General features: G+C 37.5%; 1 protein-coding gene across 1 annotated transcript in view; it reads left to right on the plus strand.

The window, feature by feature from the left end:
- LOC142336457 (polyadenylate-binding protein 1-like) overlaps positions 1-14,064 on the plus strand; it is a 35,451-nt gene extending 21,387 nt beyond the window's left edge. The window contains exons 5-7 of the mRNA XM_075385304.1: positions 3,754-4,640; positions 11,297-11,508; positions 12,934-14,064. Of these exons, the coding sequence (XP_075241419.1) occupies positions 3,754-4,640; positions 11,297-11,508; positions 12,934-13,383 (1,549 nt within the window). The 3' untranslated portion in view covers positions 13,384-14,064. The remainder of the gene's footprint in view (positions 1-3,753; positions 4,641-11,296; positions 11,509-12,933) is intronic.
- Positions 14,065-18,904: the final 4,840 nt, after the last annotated feature.

The following is an 18,904-nucleotide window of genomic DNA, read 5'->3' on the forward strand; positions in this document are numbered from 1 at the left end:
CCACCAATCCGCACATCATTGCATCGGTAGCAGCGCGCTCAACCAGTGGTGATTTTAAGCACGCTGCGGTAGCAAAAGGAGCGAAAGAGGGAGTCGGTTTGAAGCTTGATTTTCAAAGAATTTTTCAAATGGATAGAGAAATTGATAATGATTAATTGCTCTCGTATAGATGCTATTATTGTAAACGAGTGTGTCTTTTCTATGCAAAATTTGCGCTTGAACGTATTGACTTTTCGAGTGACTTTTACGCCTTGACTTTTTGCGTTTCGCGTGAGAAACAAATGTTCTAATTGCGTCTTAATAGCCGCACAGCGATAGCTGGGGCTATTATTGGCATTCTCTTGTTTTTTTTATTTCGTCGTCATGATTTTTGTTACGACCATATGACGTCATAGCAACTTTTTGTTCATTCGTTCATGCAATTTCAACTGAATTGCACGTGTGACGTCATTTTTCGATCTTAGTGGAGCGAGTTTTTTGTTCATGCGCGTGATTAAATTTTTGGTCACACTTGACTTACCTCACTCTCAAAAATGACTTCAATTTGAAATTGACTTTAATTCAAAGAGATAAGGTCAAATGGGCGTGTGTCACTCTAAGTGAAGGTTATTAGAGAGCAGCTAATAGAGGCAGCAATAACTTATACAGATTTTTAATCAAAATATAACAGATCAACCTTCAATGAAACGACGAATTTTTTTGGTCTGTCTTTTTTACTGTTTTTTTTAGACTGCCGATCTACGAATCTATTGCGGCTATTTTCTGGCAATCTGCCAGCTATGTTTGCAATTGCGTGAATTCATTGACGGCCTGTTAATGGTTTTTAATTGCTCTCAAACAAAAGTTTGTAGCAATTATATTAGTCCTTTTGGTCTTATGTGATTTTTCGCTTGACCAGTTTTCCGTCTGACGCATTTGACTTTTCGTCCTCAAAAAACGGGATAAACAGGTAGCGCGCAGCGGGCATTAAGTGCTCTTAGATCCTTTCAGCTCACTAGTCTTGAAGTATGCGATTCACAGATTCTGTTTTGGAGACTTATACTTATGGCGACCAGGGTGGTTTTGTTGACCCCCCCCCCACTGTTTCCACCCCCATCAGCCCCCCCCCCGCTGCGCTCACTTACGCCCCTTATATAAAGCTAAAGCTAGCCTCGCTAAACGGTGCCTAGCTACTGACGATGCCAACCGCTCGCCGGTCGTTTGAGAGCAATTCGCCCGACGTTAGTCGGTCATGTTTATGATTTTGACAATTTTATGAAGTTATCGAGTTTGAGTTTGAGTGAATATTTAGTGAATTCAAATTAGTGAATATTTCCTTTTTGCCCTTATTTGTTTATGATACTTAGTGCCGTTAAAGACTGATATAGGTGGCTGCTTTTGAGGTATAAACGAATCTAGCGAATGGTTTGAGGTCTCGCAGGTTGCCAATAGAGATTAATTACTTCAATCTAATTTTTTTCAGTGCAAAGCTTGAGCTTTGTGATTTTGTCGTCGAGTTTTGAGTTTTTCGAGTTGTCAGTGTTCAATTTGTTGTTTGATCTGTTAATATCGGTGTTGGCTGGTCCCTGTTGATAAAGATGCCTAAATAAATCGAATTAACTGTTTGTTCGTAGCTATTGCTTTCTGTGTCTTATGCGGTTTGTCTTTAAAAATGTTTGAATTTTTTATTTCTGCTAGTATTTGTTGTTTTTTCCCTGTAGTCCTGTTGCTTAATCGCCAACTTCTATTGGACTGAAATTGCGGTATTTGTCATTGATTTCTACAAGGTTGTTTTATGTGGAATCATTCCACGGGTGCGTAGAGTCAAAACTTCTGTAAAATGATGTCATTTGTAATGATTCTATAAACACAAATCTGGGCGAAGGGAGTTTTCTGTTTAATTCTTTTTTTTGAGCATATAGGTTCATGCGCTTTGTTTATTGTCTTATTTTGACGTTGTTGTGAAAATGTTAATTTTTCCCTCATTAGTTACTTCAATGCTAATGCTTTGGATTGTAATTCAGTACTTGTTCTGTGTTCGTTGAATATAAGTTTGTTTCGCCTTAACTTTTTGATGATATTTTGCATGAAATTTTCAAGGCAAGCTGCAGTCTTCACTCATTCTGCTCAAAGTGCTTTTAAACAGCAGCTGCTCAATAAAGCAATTTAGAATGAAGGGATTCATATAAACCAAAATCAAAAATAGAAAAGGAAGAAAACGCAAATTTAGAGATGCCCGCTAGTTGAAGCTTTTTTTGAGTCTGAGAGCATCAAATAAAAGGTTTTTCAGTACTCTAAGAAAACAGTGCATTGCTCCAATTGCACTCAAATGATTTTGCCACTGTCCCTTAAGAGCAGTACTCCGAGGAGTACAAAATCGATAGAAGAAATTGCATCATAATCAAAATTCAAGTTATCAAAGATAAATTATCAAGAAAATCCAAATTAAAAAAATAAATTGAGTTGTGATTTTTAAATCTGTTTGTTCAGATAGTTGCCTTTTTACGTAGTATATTTTAATATACTGCAGTGATCATGGGCGAATTAAATAAAATGCAGCTGTATTTTTCAGTCCTGATTGGCCTTTTCTGTAGAAGTTGTCTAGACATGTTGTTCAAATGAAGCATCCAGATTCTGTTCAAGAGGAGGAGTCCTCAAGAAAAATGAGGTTTCATATGGTAAAAAGCAGAATCTACACAATTTTGTTCATATGAATACATCGTCTTGTCACAGTCTTAATTGATTGGATGTTGATCCTTTTCATTCTTCGTTAATAAAAGTGGAATTTGAAGTCGCCTCCTTGTTTTGAGTGCTAAATTGGACTTGTTGGTTTGAAAAATTCTTGGCTTAGCATAGCAGATTTTTAACTCCCTCAGAAGTTATGAAAAATGAGTCTTGCTCTTGAAGTGATTCCCTTTCGACTATTGAGATGTAGAGAACTAATTGATTATCCTTGATTATTGCCGGGTTTGCTTGAACTTCGCTTTGCCTCGTCTCAACTCTGCCCCTTAAACTTATCGACTGCCTCGCTTTAACTGCCCGGTAAACTTATCAACATTTTTACCTAGTTATGATCTCCAATGCTTACTGGTTTTGATACTATGACCTGTACCCTATCATTAAGAAACAGGAGTATAGTGTGTCGAACTAAAAAATGAAAGCAAAATAGTTCGCACTTTCCCGCACCCCCGTATTCTTTGCCCCAAGTTAAAAATTATGTATTTTTATGCAGCACGGCATTTTTAAGAAATGAGCACGTGCTCTTGGGGGCGTAAAATATATCTGCCCACTAAACTGGGAGGTGGACATGATAGATCCAATTTTTTGTACAAGTATATTTGTTTTCACTTCTGTCTGGAATTTGGATTTAGACTGAATGGAATTTGGATTTGATTCAGCAAATTTACGCAAAATATGTTCAAGGTCATTTAGCGAATTCAACAGAAACGTGATAAAGCGCGGGCACTAGGACGTCCTCCATTTAAGAGACTGAGTTCACCATATTCATCGAATTTAATGAAACTGCGGACTTGATTAGAACACTTCAACCATTGAAATAATAATTCACCCCCCCCCCCCAGGTTTAAAAATACCCCAAGGACAGTGTTTAAAATTTGATTTTGAAGTAAGCCATGGAGTTGGAAATCTTTAAATTCGACTTCTACACTACCAAAAAAACTACGTACAGCACATTTGAATCTGTTTTTGACTCAACGGTATATTTGAAGTCTAGTGAGGTAATTGAGCCCACTTGCTGAATTTGATTAAATATAGGTTTGTGGGGCCCTTCATTCCAAAGAAAGAGCGGGACAGAGCCACAGAGGGAAAGCGCAAGTTTACTAACTTGTACATAAAGCATATTCGCGACGATGTTACAGATGATCAGTTGAAGGAACTTTTTTCAAAGTTCGGAAGCATTTCAAGTGTTTATCTACAGAAGGACGTCGAAGGGCGAAGCAAGAAATTTGGATTCGTCAGCTTCGAAGATCCCGACGCAGCTAATGCCGCCATGACAGAAATGCAGGGAAAAGAAGACATTCCTGAAGTACAGGAGGGGAAGAAACTGTACATTGCGCCGGCCAAGAAGAAAGCTGAACGAGCTCAAGAGTTGCGCGAGAAGTTCGAAAGAATTAAACAGGAGAGGGCGAACCGATACCAGGGCGTCAATTTGTACATCAAAAACTTGGATGACGACATTGACGATGTTGAGTTACGCAAAGCGTTTGAGCAGTTTGGAACTGTCACCTCAGCTAAAGTCATGATGACAGAGAATGATATCTCAAAAGGGTTTGGATTTGTCTGCTTCAGTTCTCCTGAGGAAGCGACTAAAGCAGTTACTGAAATGAATGGGCGCATTGTAAAATCGAAACCTCTCTATGTTGCATTGGCTCAGCGTCGCGATGAGAGGCAAGCGCAATTAAACCAGATGTACAACCAGCGTCAAATGCCCGGAATTAGAGTTGGACCAGCCCATCAGTTGCCAGTTTTTCCAGCAGGAGCAGCTGCAGCGCAAGCGGGAGCATATTTTATGCCACCGGGAGCTTCAGGTTTGGGAGCAGCGAGACCTAATTTCTTCCCGAGTGCAGCAATGGCCGCACCCGCTGGAGTTCGAGGTGGACCAACTCCTCGGTGGCCTGCGTCGGCAGCAGCTATGAGACCAGGTACGTGATTAATTGCTCTCGTAGAGAAGCAATTATTGTAAACGTGTGTCATGCAAAATTTTCGCTTGACCGTTTTGACTTTTACGCCCTTGACTTTTTGCGTTTCGCGTGATCTAAAATTCTCTCTCAATCTCAATTTCAAGCAGCTGAACTCAATAGGCGGTAATTTAATACAAAAAGTCAAATGAAAAGTGCGCCGAAACCGGTGCTATTTTTCTCTTTAAATATTAATAATGGTATATGATAACCTCTAATGTGGTTATTTGAAGCCCACTATTGAACTTCTTAGTCCCATTTAGGCTCCCTCCCCCCGACTGAAGCAGGCTGTAATTGATTAGAGCTCACACTAGTCGTTCGAGAGCAAATCTGCCGACGTTTAGTCTGTTATGTTTAAATTTGCTGAAATGGACGTTCTGTCCGTGAAAATGTAATGAAAAATAAAAACAACCCTTCAGACGAGGAAGCAGTTTAGGAAAGAGTGCTGGATTTTATTTTCTCAAACGAAGTTCGTAGCGATTATATTAGTCCTGTGGTCTTTTTAACGCTATTTTTTGCGTGACGGCCAATTTTTCGTTGGACACTTTTGACTTTATTTTAACTTTCCGTCCTCAAAACGGGTTAAACAGGTAGCGCCCGGAGGGAATTAGTTTGTCTTATAGCTTACTAGTCTCAAAGTATGCGATGCTGTTCGCTGAAAGTGTTTTGAAGAGACAAATTTATGGTGTGAAGGGTGGTTCTTAGAAAATGACCCCCCGCGTGCGTATCTAGTCACTCAAGCCAGGACATTTGACTTGAGCGACTTCTTCACGCTTGAATTCTTCATTTTGAGAGGACTATGTTTCTCTATTTCAAATAAAGTTTTCGCTAATATAAAATTGATTGTGAGCGAATGAGAGTCAATTGCTTTGTAGCTTAGTTGTTCAGATATGAGACTCTTATCCTGGACCTGCGGATTTCGTACACCCGTGTTGTTTGTTTTGCTTAAATAAAATATTTAAGCTGCACCCCTATTAATTAAATTGCCCGCCTGTAGTGCGAGAGAAATTACTCCGACGTTCGTGGGTTTGTTTAATAGTCGCCGTCGTCCTCAAGGAGAGCGCCGTTGTCACTCTCCTTTTAAATTTTTTTAATTGCTCTTAAACATAGTTCATAACAATTATTGTAAACGTGTGTGTCTTTTTACGACTCGAAGAGGAGTATTGAGATTCTACAGGTTTTTTTGCTTTAGCAGAAAGCAATTTTGTCATGACTTGAATTTTGACTTCTTTCTATTCGAGCTTTTACCTCCGTTTTTGATTGTTGACTTCTGTTTTCGAACATTGGATTTTAACAATAGCTTAGTTTGTAGTGCATAGCAATTGGTAACAGTCTGTAATTCAAGGTGAAGAGGTCAACTTGAGAAAATTTGATCCCATTTAACTACCTACCCCCCACCAAAAAAACCCCACCCCCCACGTAACTACCCCCCCCCCCCCCCCCTCGCAATCACAATAAAATTCTCTCGCAATCACATTTTCAAGCAGCTGAACTCAATTGCAATTTAATACTAAAAGTCAAATGAAAAGTGCGCCGAAACTGGTGTCATTTTTTACTTCAAATCTTAATAGTGGTATATGTTAACCTCTAATGTGGTTATTTGAAGCCCATTATAGAATTTGTTAGTCCCATTTAGGCTCCTCCCTCCCCCGAATGAAGCAGGCTGCAATTGATTAGAGCTCAATCGTTCAAGAGCAATTCTTCCGACGTTTAGTCGGTTATGTTTAAATGAACTTCGAATTGTAATGGGGTGCTCTTTTATTTGCTCTCGAACAAGTTTGAGGAAGTTATTATAAACGTCTGTTTTATGCAAAATAATGTGTTTGACAGTTTTGTTCAGTCCACTATTCGAGTGAGTTTTTTACGCTTGATTTCTTGTTTTGCTTTATCTAAATTGCTTTAATGATCTAAAGTGAAATGTGACAACTATTTTAAGCGTGCGCTCATTGATGCCATTTTTTGCCTGACCAATAATTTCGTCTGACCCTTTTTGATAATCGTTTGAATTAATTTCGACCGACGGTAGTCGGTTATGTCTAAGAATTTACGTCTGATGTCAGAAAAGCGATTAAGATAAGCTATCACAAGGCTGACAACCGAGTGGTGAATGTTTCTGTCTAGTACGTTGGAGGTCGCGGGTTCCTACAGCTACTGGGTCAAATTTTTTGGTACCCCTGTAAATTATATACACTACAGATCCCTTCTGATTAACTGCTCTCAAACGAAGTTTGTAGCAATTATTTTAGTCCTGTCAGTCTTTTTAATGCGATTTTTCGCTTGACCGATTTTTCGTCTGACGCTTTTGACTTTTCGTCCTCAAAAACAGGATAAACAGGTAGCGCCCAGATGGCATCAAGTGCTTTTAGAGCATTTCAGCTCAAACTGTTTTGCAGACTTATACTTACGGTACACCCACACTGTTGACACCCCCCCCCCCCACCACCGCGCTGTTACCCCCCACCGCACTGTTACCCACCCAGCCCCCCAACTGTTGCCCACCCACCGCCACCCAAACTCATCAGCACTCGGTGCACCCCCGAAATTTTTACTACTTTGCACAACTTTTAATTTTTTTGGGGAAATTTTTGGTATTGATTTTTTAGCCCTAGGCGTCAAGGAACCTCCACTAGGTTTTAATAATAGGTTACTGCGTAGTTTCTATTGGTAATGGAATGGTTTCAACTTTTTAACATTCCAATTTTTAGCATTTTTTGGACAAAACGTGCAATTTTCTTTTGACATTTTTCCTTCTGCAGGTCTTTCGAGACCCAGGAGCCAGAAAACCCCCTAAGGGTTTTGATAAGAATTTACTGACAAATTTTTATTGACAATGGAATTGTTTTTGAATCTTTTAAATGTCACAAATGTTAGCAATTTTTTGACAATAGGTTTGACAATAGGTTACTGTATAGTTTCTAGGTGTAATGGAATGTCTTGCAAGATTTAAACATCACGTTTTTTTGCTTCTTTTTGACAATTTTAGCCTTTTTTTATTTTGACATAGTAATTCAGGTTTTTTGAGCCTCAAGGGTCAGAAAACCGCCGTTAGGGTTTGATAATAAGTTACTGGAAAATTTTTGTTGGTCATAAATTAATTTTCAACTTTTTAATATCTTAAGTTTTTGCAATTTTTTAATAAGACTTGCTATTATTTTAAGTTCTTGAAATTTTGTCATTTTTTAGGTTTCCAGAGCCACGGAACCTCCTAGGGTTTGATAATGTTACTGCAATATGTCCTGCACCAGGGGCCCTGGGACCTCCAAGCTTTGATAGTAAGCTGCTGCATCTTGAATTTTAGCAAGATTTTAAAATTTGCAATTGTTTCTAAAATGTTTCTATTTTTTGTCCGTTTCTGAGTTTAACGACCATTACTGGCCATCGAAGTTTTCCAGTCTCGGAGATGGGTTACTTGACAGAACTTTTGAGACGAAAAATGGTTTTGAAATTTTTTATTTCGAAGTTGAAAACTTCTGTTTTTAATTTTGCTTCAGTTTTTTTATGATTTATTTACGAACAAGGCTAGAAAACTTGACGTTGCAGAGTCTAATCACATCATGGAAAATATTCCTAGCTCTCTCTCTCTCTGTGTTTTTTGGTTAAATAGTTAAAATACTTAAAGCTTGAAATAGGGATATTGGATAGTCTCTTGAAACAATGAACTGGTTTTGAAGATTTTATTATCTTGAATTTTGGCAAACCGTTTATAGCTACTGACGAAGCCAACCGCTAGACGCTCTTGAGAGCAATTCGTCCGACGTTAGTCGGTTATGCTCAATTTTTTTCAAGCTTCGTGATTTTTGTGATTTTGAGTTCTTTCAGCTCCAGGTGTCAAGGAAACTAAGATTTTATTATAGGTTACTGCATAGTTTCTAGTATTAGTGGAATGGTTTCAATATTTTAACATCACGAAGTGGCATTTTTTGACAAAACGTGCATTTTTTCAATATTTACGTCTCTGCAGACACAGGGGCCAAAAAACGTCCTTAAGAGGTCGATAATAAGTTACTGGTAAAATTTAATTTGCCATGGAATAGCTTTTAATTTTTTAAGATGACAAATTTGAGCATTTTTTTTTCATCAAACTTGCATTTTAAGTTTTTAATTTTTTTGCGGTTTTTTATGTTTCTCCAGCCTCAAGAGCCTATGAACGTCCAGAGTTTGACAATAAGTTTCTGTGTAGTTTCTAAATGTAACGGAATTTTTTTCTAGATTTCAACACACGAATTTTAGCATTTTTTTTTTACAAAACTTGCATTTCATTTTTTTAGACATTTGTCATTATTCAGGTTTTTCAGCCCAACAGAAAATCTATGTTAGGGTTTGATAATTAGTAACTGGAAAATGTTTTTTGGCCATGGATTAGTTTTCAACTTTTATTATCACTAATTTTAGCAGTTTTTTATGCAACTTGAATTTTGATTTTTGTCATTTCTTAGGTTTCTCGACTCAAGTGCAACATAACGTCCTCTACGGTTTGATGATAGGTAACTGCATAGCGTCTAGATGTAATAATGGAATGTTTTTATACTGATGAAGTCAACAGCTCGCCGGTCGTTTGAGAGAAATTCGCCCGACGTTAGTCGGTTATGTTTTTGTTTCCTATATAAATTCTACAAGTTTAAGCTATGAAAAAGTTCGGCTTGGCAATGGTGCCTTCAATTGGCATGGTAGAAAATAGATAAATCAAAATCTTATGAAAAGTTTTTCTTGGTTTCAAAATATGCTTTGCAGAAAACGTTCATCTTACCAATGACCTTTTTTTCAATCGCCGGGGCTGTTCTTAAGTTGGTCGTAATTGCTTTAAACTTTTGCACTCAAAAAGTTTGCACTCAGAGACCTGATACCAACAAAGCACCCAAATCTGTGAAGTGAATAAATAGTAGTGCAAAGTTAATGGGTAAAATCTACAACAGTCGGCAATGCTCCAACAACTAGATAATTGGCTATTTAGGCGGGCTCCTTTTTACCATTGATTGCAGCCTTCGACTTAACGGCCTAATGTACCATACCCATTTTTTTTAAAAGTTGTTTTTGTTTTATCTTAGTTCACAGCTTGTTCAGCAAGTTCAACTTTCTGCACTTCTAAGGAACTTTGTCTTTTGTCGTGAGCACTCATTCTGCACTCTAGGGGACTTTACAAACATCAAATACTACATTTTGAGTTCAAATTAGTTCTCTAATAACGCGTCATTACACCTTTAGCTTTTTTAACCTCTAGCAGACTGCTTGTGTAGTTTTCATACAGGTTTCAAACAACCTCTGCGTCAATTGTTCCAAATTTCAGACACTTTCTAAGTTTCACAAAAAACTTTTTGCAATTGCTGCTTTTAAATTACTCATAATTTATCAATAGGATTCAGATCTGGACTGTATGCTGATCATTGTTTCCCAAAAAACTTTTTGCAATTGCTGCTTAAAATTACTCATAATTTATCAATAGGATTCAGATCTGGACTGTATGCTGATCATTTCAGAACCTCCCACTCGTTTTCTTGGAAAAAAAATACCGATTATCTTCGATTTATGCACAGAAGCATTATCTTTGTGAAACATGTCATGGTAATGCGTTTTTTACTCGTAGTTTTTCAAAATTTCCAAATAAGCGGCAGCGTTTAGCTTGTTCGGACACTTAAGAACCGTTTTCCGCCCATTTGGTTGTATTTCATCCCAAAACATAAGTTATCGTTTGTCTGAACTCATCTCGTTCCGGTCCGTCAAAAATTCGAACAATTCTGTCGCTGGAGATGCGCACCCTTGTTTCATCAGTAAATCTTCGTGGTAAAAACTTCGGTAACTGACTTTTTGAGAATTTTGGGTGTCCTCTGCTCAATTTTGGTGGTTTTTGACAATTTTGGGCCTCAAAGTTGTAAGTAACGTTTGTATGCATGCTGTGCACTGGATCTTGATTTCAAGTTGAGTGGCTTTTGTTTTTTCGTTTTTGAAAATTGTAGCGTAACAACTCAGCGAACGGTGAAAGAACAAAGCGGTTTACCATACCATCTTTTCAGTATAGGCGGAGAAAGTGAGAATGAAATTTCTCTTGAAACTTCTAAATTTCACACCTTTTTTTCACGCCTTAGCGAAAATAATGCTTATGAAGTACGAATCATGCTTTAAAAGCAGAAATCTTGCTGTACGTAGCTTTTTGATACCACTTTGTATGTTGAATCTGATTAAACTGCGGACAAATTTGAGATTTTTTCAGCACTTGGAGAAAAAAATCCCAACAGAGGTCAAAGGGGTCAAGGTCAACGGCGGAGATTCTCCGGCAATCTGCTGGCTATGTTTAATTGCTCTCGAAAGAAGTTTAAAGCAATTAATGTAAACGTGTGTGTCTTATGCATATTTTACGCTTGACGCTGTTCTAGAATATTTGACTTTTTCAAACTTAGTTCTTTCTTCATTTAGTGATCTAAGTTGTTCTCGTTCTGAAACGAATTCATCCGGCGTTAGTCGGTTCGTTTTGTTTGCTGTATTAAAAATAACATCAGGTGACAAAAAGAGGAGTGGTGTTAAAGGATTCATTAGGCTTCTAAGAAGTTGATCTGCTGGAAACGCTCGACAAACTTCAATGGCTCCTCTATCATAACTCAATCTCTAATTTATTGTTGTGGCTTTAGGACCCCAACCTGGAGCCTTGGGCATACCAGGACAAGGTATGTACAGACCGAATCCACCTCGGGCTAGTGTGCAGCAGCCGAATATGCCACGACAGCCCAATGCTAATCTACCACAAGCAGCAGCTGCTCGAATGCCGATGGCCACTATGATGCGAATGCCTAATACGCACCAACAGGCTTTCGCTCATATGCAAGCAGCGGCGGCAGCTCAGGTAATAGATCCTTAAATATACAGAAAACCAAACAACGAGAGTTCAATGGTGGTACTGTTCTCAAACGAAGTTTGAAATTATATTGGTCCTGCTGGTTATAGCTGCGAAGCTGTAAGCTGAGCGTAGCTATATTGCGGTGCTCTTGGTTTTTACAATTCAAAGAATTTGAATTGTATTGGGGCGCTGTCTTTTTTTTTAAGATCTGTTCACACATTATCATGATTTTTGAAGTCAAATTGGAGTAGTGATTTTGGTCACGCCGAAACAGTAAATGGAGCGAAAAAGCGAGTGGTTTTGCGGCGTGAATTTTTTTTGCTCTAATTTTAAAGTGAGAAAACGGTGTTTGAACAAAAATTCGGTTTCTCGGTAGTGGTTTTTTTGTTCACATGCGGCAATTTCACTCTGATTTTTACTGTTTTTTCGATTTTTTGGATCGGATTTTTTTCTAAATGGTTTTCCCAATCCATTCACAGCTCATTCTAGGCCTAGTTTTTTGTTTGAATTAAATTTTCATTTCTCGCTAGTGGTTTTTTTGTTCACATGCGGCATTTTGACATTGATTTTCTGTTTATTTCTTATGTTTTTGTTCTGATTTTTTTTAAATGGTTTTCTCAATTCACTCATAGTCCATTCTAGGTCTAGTTTTTCCGTTTAGTCAATGAAAATTCTTTGAATTGTACGTCAGGACTTGTCCTGCTATGTTTTTTTGTTTCGTCGTCTGACGCTCTTTTTTCGTTTTACATTTGTTCACACAGCAAAGCTGAAAAAGTCAAATTTTTTATGAATGACTTCTTCCTCTCACTAACGGCATTTGCGCGCGTGACGTCATTTCTCACTCGCTTTAGCAAAAGTTTTTAGGTTATTTGCGTGATTAGATTTTGATCATACTTGACTTACCTCACTCAATAAAATGACTTTTGCACTTTAAAACTTAAGTTTAATTTGAATTTGTTTAAGGTCAAAGGAACTCATATGTGCAGTAAAGGTCCCTAATAAGAGGCTTCTGTGGAATGAATTTTAACAAGCTTTATTAATTTATCGCTGAATGTTTTTTACGTAGCTTTTTGAGCGGAGTCCATTTTTTTTTTCAATTTAGATCTGTATCTGTTTCTATCTCTATTATATGGCACGCAGGTCTATTCTTTCGCAGCTATTCCGGCAATCTGCCGACTATGTTTTTTTGCGCGATTTAACAACCGACCTTCGGATCTTTTTCATAGTCTGACCATTTTTCGTCCTCTAAAACGGGATAAACAGGAAGAGCCCAGAGGGCGTTAAGTTCTCTTGGAGCCCTAGGGCTATCGAGTCTTAAGTATGCGATTCACTAAAACTCGAGAGACAAATTCTGGGAGGTTCGTGGGAGTGTGACTCCCCTTCCTTCCACTTAACCCCCCACTCCCTCATTCAGCAATGTTTTTATTTTAGGCTTCAATGCAGCCACAGCCTCAAAGGCAGTTGAAGTATCCTCAAGCAACCCCAAATCCTCGTGTGGCAGCTCCAGCTGGAGCGCAAGTGCCCACTGGGGCCCCGAACGCAGGAATGATGCCGAATGGCACAGGGGCTAAGCCACCAGGACAAAAGAAGGTGACAATTGATGCGCAGCAGCTGGCAACTTGTACCCCTCAACAGCAGAAGCAGACTCTAGGGGAGTATTTGTATCCGATCATATCGGATATGCAGGGCGTGGAACTTGCGGGACGGATAACAGGCATGCTGCTCGAGTTGGACAACTCCGACTTGATGGACATGTTGGGTGCGCACGACGAGGGCGGCGAGGAGCTTAAGAAGAAAGTGGATGAGGCAGTGGCCGTAATAAAGGCACATGCAGCACGAGAGGCCGTTACTTCTGTCACTCGACAGGCTATGGAGGCTTAACAACTTGCCTCGCCTACATCCAGGAACCATCACCCACCTCAACTTCAAAATCAACAGCTCAGATGAATTCAACTCTAAACGGAATTATCAAGGCGCGCTGTTTAAGTATCATACAGCTCTCAAAACTGTTGCGTGAAAGCCACAAAATAAAAAAAAATCAGTTTTGTTATTCGCGAACGCAAAATCAGTTAACCTAATCAGCTGGAAAAACAGACGAATTTGGTGCTCGGTAAACTGAAAACCATTGAACTTTAGAACTCTTCACGTTATATATATTATCCAGTCATTCATATTACTTTTAACCGCCCTTCTGATTTTGATCAGCTTTTGCTGTTTGCTCGGGAGCACTAATCCTTTAGTTCGCTCTCTACGTGTCCTCTATAAAGCTAATCAGGGTCGAATGGAGGTAGAAAGAGATATTTGTGTATACTTTATTTCGTTTTTGTTATGTGCTATGTAGCCTGGGATCTAATTTCATGAGGATTTTCTCGGCTTACTTGAGCTGCTAACTTTTAAAGTTTTGGTTTCTTTTGTTATCGAGATTTCTGAAGGAGCTGCCAGCTGTTGTTAATTTGATTTGTAACTAAGCATCCTAAATCAACGGTCATTCGATGTACTCATAACCGTTATGCATTTAATCTTGTTCGCTTGCTAAAATAAAAAAAAACTGTATTATCTTGATATGTTTTCTCGAAGAGCTAGACTATAAAAGAGCTAGTTTATAGCAGCGAAGTGTTTAATTGCTCTTGAACGACGTTTATCGCAATTATTGCAAACATGTTAGTCTTTTGCCAATTTTTCGCCTGACCATTTTGCGCTCTTCTAGAACATTCTATGACTTCTCGAGTGACCTGTTCACGCTTTCGTGCTTCCTTTTTGAGTGATCTCTATTGCTCTCCCACCGAAGTAAAGCTTGTTGCTAAAATTGATTGCAGCATAGCAAAAAGAAGTGCCTGATAGGCGAGTGGGCAGTGGCTCTGGTGAGGGAGCGGGAGGTCAGTGGTTGGAATCCCATCAGGGTCTATTTTTGCGCACAAAAATTCGGGGCAAATCTTCCGGCATTAGTCGGTTTGTTATTGATTGCCCCCAAAGTTTAAAGCAATCACCTTAGTCCTGTAGTCTTTTATTGCGGTTGGCTTGACGATTTTTCGTTCATCCGATCACGATTTGAACCCCCTCGCTCGTCCAGTTCTCCCAAACCGCCACCCATCGCTTGATCCCTCTACGCTGCCCCCTGATTCTAGCATCCCTACACACCAGCTGGCTACTACCGAAGCCAGACGGTTGTTTGAGAGCAATTCGTCGGACGTTAGTCGGTTTGATTTGGTAAATGTAAAGTAACGATAGGCATAACTGCGCAAACAAAGTCGGAGGACCTAAATTGTTTTGGTCCTTTTGATCTGCTAATTTTCGCTTGACAGGATTTGACTTCCGTCCTGAGAAAGGTACAAAGTGATGAAAGGCTAGAGAATTTATTTGCTTTGAATTAAATTGAGAAGTGGCATATAATTTGCTCTCAAACGAAGCTTCGAACTTATTAGCTGTGCGAAAAATTTTTTGCTAAGCGAGCGAAATTCCTTGATCACGTGCGGCTTTTTCGATGCAGTTCTTTTAGTTCAATTTTTTTCGGGTAAAGTGGTTTTAAAAAGCAAGTAATTGTACGTTTGGGAGCTTTTTTGACCACCTGAGTCGTTAAAAATTTTCATGCAATCTGGAGCTAAAGTAAGTTTGCAAGTTAGGCGTTTTTGTATTCAATTTAAATGCTCTCAAACTAAATTCGTAGTTGTTATATCAGTCCGGTTGGTCTTTTTATGATATTTTTCGCTTGAACGATTGTTCGTCTGACACATTTGACTTTTCGTCCTTAAAAACGAGATACACAGGTAGCGCCCGGAGGGCATCAAGTTTCATTAGAGGACATTGGCGAAGTGCTTAGTGTAGTGAAACTACTAAAAAGGCCGTAGTTTCATGTTAAAAGACCATGGTTAGTTTTTGAGCCCAAAATTTTGCATTTTTTTGTTTTTTTTTTGTCATTTTTTGGACCAGTCTAACAGGCTGTTTAGAGCTGATAGCTGTCACAGAACCCATAGGTGTCAAAGAACCTCCTGTAGTGTTTGAGAATATGTTACTGCAATGGTTCTAGTGTTAATGGAAAGTTTTTCAAAATGTTATCAAGAATTTTAGCTTTTTGACAAAACTGCAGTTTTTTCAATTTTGTAATTGTCATTAAAATTTTCCCAGGCCCAGGGGTAAAAAAACTAAAGGGTTGGTTGTACACTATTTGGATTAGACAGTCACTTGCGATGCGCGTTAGCTTACTCCTTTCAAAAGTGTGATTCGCGCAGAGATCCAAACTTAATCTGCTTTCGCTTACTTGCAGTGCGAGATACAAAGAGAGAAAAACTAAATTTGAATTAAGAAAATGAAAGTTTGAACTCAAGTGCTTGTAAGCAAATCAGAAGTATGTGATCACGCAGTGGGAAACCAAGAAACGAAATACTGAAATACTCGAGATAAGAAAAGAACAAATTGTGAAAGGATAATGAAGGGTAAATAACCTGAACTAAATAAAAATATCATATAAAATTTTGCTGCATCGAATGATTAAATGAAATATGAGATATCCACGGGTATCACATACCCCTTGTTGTGACAAAAAGAGAATTGTGATTTTAGCAATTGTTCTTGTAGATAATAATAGTAACAATATTTACAACATAAAACTTGTCAATTAATACTTTTCAATTTTTATTACAACAAAATTTAACTGTTTTTTGATATTTGCAGGTGTGAAGTTTTTTTAAACTTGTCATTTAGGTTTCCTCCTTTACGCGTTTTTGCACTTTTTTGAAATAATATATTTCATTTTTTTCAAGTTTTTTTCTAGATATTGGAATTTATTAAAACTTATTCAGGCACCAGTGGCTCAGTGATCTCCCCTTGATTTTATAATAGTTTGCATGGTTTCTAAAGTTAATGGAATGGTTACCAGTATCCTAAAGACGCCAGTTTCAGCAATATTTTGATAAATTTTTTTTTAATGTACGGAAAAATTAATATCCAACTCTAAATTTCTTCATCTTCTTAAGCCAGTGAAATTACTTAAGGCATGAAATAGGGCTACTGGATGGCGTCTTGAGACAATGAAATGGTTCTCAAGATATGTCACAAATTTTAGCAAGACTGCGTTAATAATTTGTAATTGTTGTAAATCTTATTTAATTTTTTGTCCTTTACTTAGTTTAACGATCATTAGTGCCCAACGAAACTTGTTATGGTTGCAGATAGGTTACATGACAGTACTCTAGAGAAAAAAATTGGTTCTGATGATATTTTTTCTGCGAAATCGGGAAACTTTTATGTTAAGCATTTTACAGTTTTCTATATGAAAAGTGAAATGCTAGAAATTCTAACAAGTCTAGTATACTAAAACTACTTTTAAGGCTAAGCCTTATGAGTGGAATCTCATCATGGAAATTTTGCTAGCTCTCTCTGTCTCTCTCTTTTTAGCATTTTTGTATTCCTTTTAATTGCTCTCAAACGAAGTTGGTAGCAGTTTAGTTAGTCCTGCTGGTCTTTTTATGAATTTTTTTGTTTTAAAGATTTTTTGTCTGACACATTTGACTTATTGTCCTTAAAAACGGGATTGACAGGTAGCGCCCTGTAGGAATCAAGTTTCATTAGAAGCCCATAGTCGCGTTAAGTATTCCTTCAAATGCTTAAGTGTTGTGAAGCTACTGGGAAGGACTTAGTTTAAATTTAAAAGACCGATTTTAAGAGGTCTTGAGCCCAAAATGTTGCAGTTTTTTGGGTTTTTTGTAATTTACTGGACCAGTCTAAAATTGAGTCTGGTCAGAGCTGATAGGTGTCACAGAAGCCCTAGGTGTCAAAGAACCTCCTGTAGGGCTTGATTAAATGTTACTGCATAGTTTCTAGCGACAATAGAAAGTTTTTCAATATTTTATCACGAAATTTAGGTTTTTGACAAAAATGTGCAGTTTTTTCAATTTTGTCATTGTCATCAAAGTTTTCCCAGCCCCAGGGGCCAAAAAACCTAATAGGTTTGTAATTAATTACAGAAAATTTCTTTTGGTCATAGAATAGTTTTCAAATTGTATTAAAACAAAATTTAACTGTTTTTTGATATTTGCAGTTTTCAAGTTTTTTTTAATTTTGTCATTTAGGTTTCCTCCTTTACACGTTTTTGCACTTTTATGAAAAATTATATTTGATATTTTTCAAGTTTTTTTAAGACTTTAGAATTTATTAAAACTTATTCTGGCACCAGGGGCTCAGTGATCTCCATAAGGTTTTATAAAAGTTTGCATGGTTTCTAAAAAAATGGAATGGTTACCAATATCCTAAAAACGCCAGTTTTAGCAATATTTTGATAAAATTTAATTTTTAATTTTCGGAAAAATTTTTATCCAGTTCTAAATTTCTTCATGCAATCTTGAGCTAATGTAATTTTGCAAGTTAGGCGTTTTTGTATTCATTTTAAATGCTCTCAAACTAAATTCGTAGTTGCTATGTCAGTCCGGTTGGTCTTTATATGATATTTTTCGCTTGAACGATTGTTCGCCTGACAAATTTGACTTTTCGTCCCTAAAAACGAGATACACAGGTAGCGCCCGGAGGGCATCAATTTTCATTAGAGGACAATGACTTTTGTCATTAAAGACGGGATCTACAGGTAGCGCCCGGCGGGCATCAATTTTCAATAGAAGCTCATAGCCGCGTTTAGTATTCCTTCAAATGCTTAGTTGTGAAGCTACTGGGAAGGACTTAGTTTAAATTTAAAAGACCAATTTTAAGAGATCTTGAGCCCAAAATGTTGCAATTTTTTTGGGTTTTTTGTAATTTACTGGACCAGTCTAAAATTGAGTCTGGTCAGAGCTGATAGGTGTAACAGAAGCCCTAGGTGTCAAAGAACCTCCCCTAGGGCTTGGTTAAATGTTACTGCATAGTTTCTAGCGATAATAGAAAGTTTTTCAATATCAGTTTTTTTCAATTTTGTCATTGTCATCAAAGTTTTCCCAGCCCCAGGGGCCAAAAAACCTAAAAGGTTTGTAATTAATTACAGAAAATTTCTTTTGGTCATAGAATAGTTTTCAAATTTTATTAAAACAAAATTTAACTGTTTTTTGATATTTGCAGTTTTCAAGTTTTTTTTAAACTTGTCATTTAGGTTTCCTCCTTTACACGTTTTTGCACTTTTTTGAAAAAATATATTTGATATTTTTGAAGTTTTTTTTAAGACTTTAGAATTTATTAAAACTTTTTCTGGCACCAGGGGCTCAGTGATCCCCATAAGGTTTAATAAAAGTTTGCATGGTTTCTAAAAAAATGGAATGGTTACCAATATCCTAAAAACGCCAATTTTAGCAATATTTTGATAAAATTTAATTTTTTAATTTTCGGAAAAATTAATATCCAGTTCTAAATTTCTTCAAGCAATCTTGAGCTAATGTAGTTTTGCAAGTTAGGCGTTTTTTATTCATTTTAAATGCTCTCAAACTAA

The sequence above is a fragment of the Convolutriloba macropyga genome, chromosome 3, assembly GCF_964194025.1.
Source record: "Convolutriloba macropyga chromosome 3, txConMacr16.3, whole genome shotgun sequence".
Lineage (NCBI taxonomy): Eukaryota > Metazoa > Xenacoelomorpha > Acoela > Convolutidae > Convolutriloba > Convolutriloba macropyga.